The sequence below is a fragment of the Grampus griseus genome (assembly GCF_964374135.1).
Source record: "Grampus griseus genome assembly, chromosome: 14".
NCBI classification, from domain to species: domain Eukaryota; kingdom Metazoa; phylum Chordata; class Mammalia; order Artiodactyla; family Delphinidae; genus Grampus; species Grampus griseus.
Window position 1 is genome coordinate 39301846 of NC_139008.1, and position 9492 is coordinate 39311337.

Here is a 9492-nt window from a genome sequence, read left to right on the forward strand (position 1 = left end):
GGGTCCGCTCCCTTGTCAGTGATCAGGGACTGTCCCCCACCTCATGTGGCTCTGGTGGGAATTCGCGTGGGTGACGCGCCTCACACAGTCGGCCCAGGTGTGGGACCAGGGGGTCCAGCAGAGCTTCCCTGTGGTGGTTGTCCGCGACCCCATTCCCCCAACCGTGCCTCCCCTGCGGGAGGGGACCTGGGCCCAGAGAGGCGCCCGCTGGGCAGACCTGGACACGTGGCTGAGTCAGAGTCCAGTGACGCCGGGAGGCCTGAGCTGGAGGTCCTTGCCGGTGCTGCTTGGACAGCCGTGCTCAGCCTCCTTCACGGGACAGGGTGAGGGTGTAGGTGGTGACCCACTCGGAGTGCCCCTCACGGGAGCACCCACTGGGGCACTCCACACACAGCCCCTCAGCCCAGCCTCTTCCAGGTTGGACATTGCAGAGCGAGGTCCTGATGCGAGAGGTGGGCACCTGGCTCCTGACCTGCACCTGCATCTGCGCCTGGGTCGGCTTGGGCGTCTCTGTCCCAGGGGACAGAGGAGGTAAGGACTGGCACTGTGTGTGTGGGGGGGGCTGTGGGGGCAGAGCTGGGGACAGGGGTGCCCCCGTCAGGCTCCACGGGGAAGGGTTGGGTTTGGGCTGTGCGGGACCGGGGCTTCAGCCCCACCCAGGTTGCACACTCAGAGCCCATCCCCTTGGGGTCTCCCAGCCTTGCCCGCGGTAACTTCTCCTGGGCTCGTTCTCTGGGGCCTGCCTGTCCGAGGGGTCAGCTGCCACGCCCTCCCCCTCCCCCAGCCCTGCCCTGAAGCAGCCACTGTGGGCTTGCAAGGGTCACTGTTCCCAGGGCCTGGGACTTTCACGTGCCACACCAACAACATCCTCAGGATTGACTGCCACTGGTCTGCCCCAGAGCTGGGCCAGGGGGCCGGCCCCTGGCTGCTCTTCACCAGGTGAGGCCGGAGGGCAGGGGGTAGAGGGCAGGGGTGGGGGTAGGGAGCCGGGCTGGTGCAGTGGCCCTTTGGTGCCGACACGTGCCCTTTCCAGCAACCACGCTCCAGGCAGCAAGCACAGGTGCGTCTTCCGGGCCAGCGTGTGCACAGTGGAGCTGCCACCCGAGGAGGTGCTCGTGCCTTCTGACAACTTCACCATCACCTTCCACCGTCACGTCTCTGGGAAGGAGCAGGTCAGCCTGGTGGATCCACAGTACCTGCCCCGGAGACATGGTGAGGCCTGGGCCAGTGCGTTGTCCGGGAGCATCCTGGCTACATCACCCCCCACGGCCCAGTCAGTGCTCCCGGTCCCTGCTGACGGATCCAGGGCTAGCATCAGGCGGGGCCCCCGGGGAGGGGGAGGGTTTTGGAGGAGGATGAAGGTGCAGGGCTTTGAGTTGGGGCAGGAGCTGCAGTTTGAGTCACTTGCGATCTACTTCAGTCACAGCAGGAAGGACTTCAGTAAGACACTAGGAAGAACTTCCAGCAGCAGCTTAGATCTGAAACTCACCTTGTCTGGCTGCAGAGGCTGGAGGAAGTCACTGCTGTCTTGTCCCACCTGGGGCTTCTCTGGACCAGTTTTCCAGTGAGGCCTCTGCTCTGAGAAGGCCTTGGCCACGTGCCCCGTCCTTCCCGGGAATCTTTGCGATCCCCAGTCCTGGGCGTGCTGGCCCCCACACCGTCACACAGCTTCATTCTGTTTCAGTGAAGCTGGACCCTCCCTCAGACTTGCTGAGCAACATCACTTCTGACCACTGTGTCCTGACCTGGAGCATCAATCCTGCCTTGGAGCCGCTGGCCTCACTCCTCAGCTACGAGCTGGCCTTCAAGAGGCAGGAGGAGACCTGGGAGGTAAGGCTGGGTCTGCCTACCATGGGGGCCTCTCCTGGGAGCAGCAGCCAGGGTCACTCCTCGTCCCATCTAGGGTGGTGTCACCTTGGAATTGTGAGGAGGGAAGTGACCAGAGACAAGGGTAAGTGAGTGCAGGTGTGGTGAGCGTGCCTGTGTGTACGTGTGAGCGTTCACAGGGCGTGCCTGTGTGGATGAGTGTGCATGCACGTGGATGCATGTAAGTGTGTGGACACGTGTAAGTGTGCCCACGTGTGTGTGTACACGTCCTCGAGGGCTGATGGGCCCAGTCTCACCCCCAGCACCTCCTAACTGTTCACCCCACAGCAGGCTCGGCACAAGGATCACATTGTTGGGGTGACCTGGCTGAAACTTGAAGCCACTGAATTGGACCCTGGTTCCACCTATGAGGCCCGGCTGCGTGTCCAGATGGCCACACCAGAGGACGCGGTGGCGGAGGAGGAGCGCTATGAGGGCCCATGGAGTGACTGGAGCCAGCCCACCCGCTTCCACTCCCCCCAGAGACAAGGTGGGCGCTGCTGCCTTCAGGGGCCTGGGTGGGGCCTCCCCGCCCCCTCGCGTCCCACCCCTTACCCCTCCTGGGACCCCCTCCCTCGTGGCCCAGTTGACTGCCTTCCCCTGGAGGTCTGTGTGAAGGGGAAACACCTGCCAAGTGCTGGGCCTCCCAGGGAGCTGCAGCTCCCGGTCTCCTTGGAGCGAGTGTGGCCCCAGCTGCACAGCAGGCTGGTGCTGCTGTCTCTGGAGCCCGGGCAGGGCCTCATCTGCTTAGGGGGCTGGGCTGACTCTTGTGCACAGAGGTACTAGAAAGGATCTCGGACCCTGGTGATCTTATGGATGGGAAAGGCAAGGCCCAGGGGTGCGTGATTCACCCAGAGTACTCTCGGAGGCGCGACATAAACCTTCCATTTTGGCCTGAGGCGCCCATCCAGGTGCTTTTGCCAGGTGAGTTTGGAGGAACACAGCCCTGGGCCCTTCCTGCTATAGGTCTCCTGGTCCCAGCTTTGGGGCAGCGCGACAGCACCCTGGTCTCTGTGTCCATCTTTCTCCTGCTGACCAGCCTGACCTACCTGCTGTTCAAGCTGTCACCCAGGTCTGTAGCCAAGGAGTGTGTGTGGGAGTGTGTGCATGTAAGTGAATGTGTTATTGTACATGTGGGTGTGAGAATTCGTATGTGCATGAGCGTGTGTGTGCGTTTGTGGGTGTGGGGTAGGCGGTGCCTTGAGGGCCCAAACCCACACCCCCTCCCACAACGCTCCTGGGTGGGGAGGGGTTTTCAGGCCTCTGACCCGGACCAGTGGGGATGTCCCCAGTTGCCAGGTGCATGTGGGTGGTGGGCAGTGTGGCCCAAAAGAGCTCTGGAGGGACCCAAAGTCCCTGGGGCCGAGTCGCCTGAGGCCCTTGTCTCCTGCCTCTGGAGGTGCTTGGCACTGGCTCATTTGCACAGTGGTTTTATGCAGACAGTGTTGGGCATCTGGTTTTCACGGGGCCCTGTTTCCCGCCCTGATGGGTGCCACGGACAACCAGATGAACAAAAAAGCCCTCCTGAAACAAGCCATCACACATGGGGCCTTGTCCCGCAGGAGACCGGCCAGGCGTGGACGGGTAGCAGAGAGGATGAGAGGAGGTTGGACAGAGGCAGCCAGGGTGAGGCAGGGACGGGGTGCTGGGCCCGATGGGTGGCCAAGAGGACCAGGGAGGGCTCAGGCTTGCCCTCGGGTCCCAGGAGAGCGCCTGAAGCCTGGTCACGTGGGATGGGATCTGGTTTATGTTTTGAGAATGGAGTTTTGTGGTACAAGTGAGGAGGAGAACCTGTAGGGTGGCCAGGGGTGGGGTCCAGAGGGAGGCAATTGTGTGTGAGCTGGCGGGAGAGGCAGAGCTAGAGCTAAGTGCAGGGTGTGACAGGGTCTCAGGACGGGAAAGTGAGGGGACGTTGGGTGGATGCGATGTGACTCGTGGCCCCTGATGCCACCCTGGGGTGGGGAATCGGGACAGGCCCCTAGGGAGGCTGGCGAGGTTGATCTGGACTTGCTGGGTCAGAGTCTGGGGCGCCGTTCTCAGGGGAGGAGCAGTGGGTCTTGGGTGGGTAGATCCGGTGCTCGGGGAGAAGTCTGATGGGGTTCCCGGAAGTGCTGTCTCCCCCTCCGGCTGAAGACACAGCTGGTCACCCCCACCCCCGAACCCGCCATCACCACTCACCTTAAAGGGACCCATGTCTTGGTATAAATCAGTTCTGTGGGGTCATTAGCGAGGGGGCCGCAGGTGCCAGGTGTCAGGCCTGGACCCAACGAGAGGAGAGGGCGACAGCAGCACTAACGGGGCAGGGCTGGTCCCTGCTGCTTGGAAGGAGCCGTGTTCCTGGCAGTGACCTCCTGGAGTTGGGCCTCTGATTACTGTCTCCTGACCTCAGGATGAAGACAGCCTTGTACCAGGACGTGCCGTCCCCAGGCCCGTTCTTCCAGTCCCTGTACAGTGTGCACAACGGGGACTTTCAGGTTCGTGACCCGGTGGGCCTGGGGTGCCCAGATGTCTGGACCGCCCAGGCTGTGGGCTCTGGGTGAGGTTGGGGGCCTCTGTCAGTGCTTTGAGCTTTTTTGCTATATATAGTGGTATATATAGTATATAGGTAGTATATGTACGCACTGTGACTCAAAGGGGCCAAAGACAAATTAGCTTTATTCTCTATTGCCGAGTTCTTTTTCTTCTCATGTCTCTGATTCCATTGCTGATGGGAAAAAATGTCAAGTTTCTCATGACATTATCTCTGCCTCTTCTGGTTTGCAGCAGCCCTTGGAGGTAAATGGTCAGTTTAAGGTGCCAGCTCAGGGGGCTGTGTGCACCTGAAGGCATCTGTGTCTTGTGCTGCCCCTGGGGCCCTCCCTGGTCCCTGGGCTACTCTGGTGGCCGTCATGGAGTGCCTGGCCCCTCCCGGCCCCTGGGGTAGCGATGAGTTGACCCTACACCACCCCCCCATCGTGGTGCCCTGGTGGGCTCTCACAGGCCGCGACGCTGAGAACAGCCTGGAGGCCCCGTTGGACCCTCCCTGCTGGCCTGGTAGTTCCTGCTCCACAGGCAGGAGGAGGGGAGGAGGAGCTCCAATGGGTGGTCTCTGGTCCCCACTCTCTCGGGCCCCTCACTTTGGGCAGAGGATGGAGGTGGCGCTGCCCAGGTTCTCCCACACCAGCTTTGCGTGGCTGCCTTCCGCCTGGCTCTTTTCTCTCTTAACAGGGAGTCTAGTTTTCAAGCTTGTCATCCAAAAATATAATTTGAAGCTTAAAGCCGAGCACTTTGTCAGGGCTGCATGGGGAGTAAATGTTCTGATGCCTGCACTCATCTTCTGGGCTGCAGGCACCCAGCCCCTTCTCTGTAGAACCATAGTACCTGTCAGGGCTTAGTTAGCCCCTTGGGAGGTGGTCTGGAGCCACGGGCTGGCTCTCCGGGGGCAGGACAATGATGGAAGGTGTGGTGTGTGGTGCACTTGATGGAGACTCCTGGTCCCACCTAGGAAACAGCTTCCTTTTTTTTTTTTTTTAAATTCTTTTCCATTATGGTTTATCATAGGATATTGAATATAGTTCCCTGTGCTATACAGTAGGACCTTGTTGTTTATCCATCCTATACACACTAGTTTGCATCTACTAACCCCAAACTCCCAGTTCATCCCACCCCCACCCCCTTGACAACCACAAGCCTGTTATCTATGTATGTGGGTCTCTTTCTGTTTTGTAGATAAGTTCATTTGTGTCATATTTTAGATTCCACATGTAAGTGATATCATATGGTATTTGTCTTTCTCTTTCTGACTCACCTCACTTAGTATGATAATCTCTAGTTGCATCCATGTTGCTGCAAATGGCATTATTTCATTCTTTTTTATGGCTGAGTAGTATTCCATTGTATGTATGTACCACATCTTCTTTATCCATTCATCTGTTGATGGACATTTAGGTTGCTTCCATGTCTTGGCTATTGTGAATTGTGCTGCTATGAACATGGGGGTGCATGTATCTTTTTGCATTAGAATTTTGTCTGGATGTATGCCCAGGAGTGGGATTGCTGGGTCATATGGTAGCTCTATTTTTAAATTTTTTAAGAAACATCCATACTGTTTTCCATAGTGGCTGCACCAACTTACAGTCCCACCAACAGTAAAGGATGGTTCCCTTTTCTCCACACCCTCTCCAGCATTTGTTATTTGTAGAGTTTTTAGTGATGGCCATTCTGACTGGTGTGAGGTGGTAGCTCATTGTAGTTTTTTTTTTTTTTTTTTTTGCGTTATGCGGGCCTCTCACTGTTGTGGCCTCTCCCGTTGCGGAGCACAGGCTCCGGACGCGCAGGCTCAGCGGCCATGGCTCACGGGCCCAGCCGCTCCACGGCATGTGGGATCTTCCCGGACCGGGGCACGAACCCGTGTCCCCTGCATCGGCAGGCGGACTCTCAACCACTGCGCCACCAGGGAAGCCCACTCATTGTAGTTTTGATTTGCATTTCTCTAATAATTAGTGATGTTGATCTTTTCACGTGCCTCTTGGCCATTTGTATTTCTTCTTTGGAGAAATGCCTATTTAGGTCTTCTGCCCATTTTTCGATTGGATTTCTTTTTGTTATTGAGTTGTATGAACTGTTTGTATATTTTGGAAATTAAGCCCTCGTCAGTCGCATCATTTGCAAATATTTTCTCCCATTCTGTAGGTTGTCTTTTCGTTTTGTTTATGGTTTCCTTTGCTGTGCAAAAGCTTATAAGTTTGATTAGGTCCCATTTGTTTATTTTGTTTTTATTTCTGTTGCCTTGGGAGACCAACCTGTGAAAACACTGGTATGATTTATGTCAGAGAATGTTTTGCCTGTGCTCTTTTCTAGGAGTTTTATGGTGTCCTGTCTTATGCTGAAGTCTTTAAGCCATTTTGAGTTTAGTTTTGTGTATGGTGTGAGGGTGTGTTCTAACGTCATTGATTTACATGCAGGAACATCTTCCTTTTGGAGGTAGTGGGCCTCCTGTGGCCCCACAGAGGGTCCAGGTCTGCTGGCCTTGGCCCCAAGGTGCCAGGCCCAACAGCACCTCCTGTGTGTGCGTGCGTGCGTGCGTGTAGTGGGGTTTGGGTGAGGGTGCCTGGGCTCTGCAGCTGCTGGCAGTGTGTGAGGCAGCAGTGTCTTCAGCCCTGTCACCATCTGTACCCTGGTTCAGGCCTCTGTGAGCACAGGCCTGTGCTGGGAGCCAGGGGAGGGTCCTGAAGGGAATGGGGGTTCTGTGTTGAGGCTGGGCTGGCCCATGGGGGGAAGACAGAATGTTCTGGGCACAGGTGCTCTTGGTCTCTGGGAGTGGATTTCTGGAGAGCTTCCTGGAGGAGGGGAGGCTGCTCCCACAGTGAGTCCTGAACACACTGCCTGAGGCCTTCCCTCCTCTCGGTGCTCTGTTCCAGACCTGGATAGGGGCCCACAGAGCTGGTCCAGAGCCAAGCCCGGACTGCACAGGCCCCGCACGAGGAGCCTGGGAGACCCGTGTCCGGGAGGCCATCGCTTTGCTCACCTATGACCCGGTGGACGTGGGGCCGTTAGCGGGCCTGGAGGAGGAGGGGAGCACTGGCACCGGCCTCCCAGCAGATGCGCTGCCCGCAGGATGTGTGGAGGAGGGGGGGCCGCTGCCCGCCTACCTGCCACAGGAGGCCTGGGCCCCCGCAGGCCCTACCAGGCTGGCTCCCCCGCAGTCCCAGGGCAGCAGCAGCGACTACTGTGCCCTGGGCTGCTCCAGGTGGGGCTGCCCCTCCACCTTCACAGGAAGCGCGCAGAGCTCTGAGCCCGACGCTGCCTTGGCCTGTGGCCCTTTCTGTGACCAGCAGAGCCTGGATGCCCGGCCAGGAGGTAACTGTGCAGGCGTTGGTCACAGTCAGAGGCAGGACGCTGGTGGATGGGCCGCATGAGGCTCTCCTGCTCTCGGCAGACCGTGGGCTCCGTCCCCACAGTGCTGCAGCACGTCCATCCTGGGGAACATGAAGCAAAGTCCCTGGAGCCAACACTTGACTGGCACTGGACCTGCGGAAGGCCACCCATGCAGCGGTCACATGTCCGGTCCGGGTGGAGGCAGGAGGCTCTCCCCTCCTCCCCTCCCTCTGCATCTGTCGGGAGGGGGCTCTGCCCTCAGCATCCTGCCATCCTGGCCCCCTGTCCACCACTTCCCTCCCCGCTTCCTGGCTTAACCCCAGGGCCCACAGCCAGTTCTGCCCTCAGTCCCTTAAAGGGCCAGCCTGGGCCCCGTGGACCCAGGTGAGACACCGTGACCAGGCCTAGTGTCCTGTTTCTGTGCCTTCCTGAGGTCTCTCCCCTACTGAGATTAAAAGGGACATAGCAGCTGTTTCAAACTGCTGTTGGCTGGGAGAGGGGCCCAGATGACATAGGAAGGGTGGCGTCTGGCTATTCCTGGGCTTTCTGGGCTCCACGAATAGCAGGGGGAGGCTCAGCGACCAGCTCCAGGGAGGCCGCCTCCCCGCCCCTCCTTGTCGGCCCCCGGGGCTGAGTGCTGTGGCCAGAGTAACCACCCAGCAGTGGTCTTGGCCTCTGAAGGGCCCTGCTTCTACCCCCACCCCCGTGGTCTGGAGAGAGGGGGACAGAGCAGAGGGCGCCTGTGTCCGTCCCTTAGGGCTGCCATAACGAAGTCCCACAAACTAGGTGGCTTAGAAGGCACCAGGGAGGATCTGATTCAGGGTTCCCTGCACCTCTGGTAGTTTCTGGCTTGGGACAGCGCAGCTCCAGTCCTCACAAGGTGTTTTCCCTCTGTGTGTTCCTGTCCAAAGCCCCTCTTTTTATACCAATGTAATCATAGTGGATTAGGGCCAACCTGAATAACTTTATTTTGGCTGGATTATCTGTAAAGACCCTATTTCCATATATGGTCATGTTCACATGTACTGGGGGTTAGGACTTCAACATATGAATTTCTGGGCAGTGCCCCTGCCAGCCATGTCCACCTCTCTGCTGGCCTGAGGCGCCGTGGTCCCTCCCAGGGCAGCCCCGTCACTCTTACTCGGGGCCTCAGGCAGGAGACCCTATCCCGCCGCCGGGCTGCGGGACTTGGGTCTGGTGCTGGGATCCTCCACCCAGTGAGGGCTGGACCAAGACTGTCCTGGCGTTGGAGGTGCTGAAGTACTGAATGTGGGATAGATGGAGGTTTGTCTCCCTGGGTGCTGAACCAGAGGGGGCACCTCTCTGGGGGTCCAGGGTCCCCTGCAGCCTGAGCAGAGAGGAGCACATGCAGCCCCAGGCCCCCGAAGGCAAAGGTCCCCTCTGTGTGCCTGTGGAGCCCTGAGGTTTTGCGGGGGCCGCAGCAGAGCCAGATCCTGGTCAGCAGGGATGAAGAGGACCCCGCATGTATCTTCAGTATCCAGAGAGCGGAGGGGTGTAGATGGAAATGAGGCACAGGCGCCATCCGCTCTAACCAAGGGTAAAAATACCAGCGTGACTCCACTTCCTGGAGCCTGTGTATATGACAGCAGCTGCATGGCTCCTGTGGCTTCACGTGGACTTGGGCCCCCATGGGATTCCACACCCGGGGACAGTGTTCGTTTGACTAACACACTCGGTCCTGGTGGCGCCTGAGTGAGGAGCTACTCAGAGGCCGGTGGTTGTAGGTGAGCCGCGCCCGCCCCTCAGGAC

General features: G+C 58.6%; 1 protein-coding gene across 1 annotated transcript; it reads left to right on the forward strand.

The window, feature by feature from the left end:
* The first annotated feature begins 403 nt into the window (after positions 1 to 403).
* On the forward strand, positions 404 to 8284 carry IL9R (interleukin 9 receptor). The gene is made up of 8 exons (XM_082671381.1): positions 404 to 531; positions 834 to 939; positions 1034 to 1212; positions 1685 to 1830; positions 2155 to 2356; positions 2833 to 2938; positions 4256 to 4340; positions 7266 to 8284. The coding sequence occupies exons 1-8, from the start codon at positions 444 to 446 to the stop codon at positions 7761 to 7763; spliced, it is 1410 nt and encodes a 469-aa protein (XP_082527507.1). The 5' UTR covers positions 404 to 443; the 3' UTR covers positions 7764 to 8284.
* Positions 8285 to 9492: the final 1208 nt, after the last annotated feature.

Excerpts from the sequence above, each read along its gene's own strand:
- IL9R (XM_082671381.1), top strand. The coding sequence starts at position 444 with ATGCGAGAGGTGGGCACCTGGCTCCTGACCTGCACCTGCATCTGCGCC. Across the intron at positions 2,357-2,832 it reads CCACTCCCCCCAGAGACAAG|GTCTCCTGGTCCCAGCTTTG; the intron begins GTGGGCGCTGCT and ends TTCCTGCTATAG. Across the intron at positions 2,939-4,255 it reads CTGTTCAAGCTGTCACCCAG|GATGAAGACAGCCTTGTACC; the intron begins GTCTGTAGCCAA and ends TCCTGACCTCAG.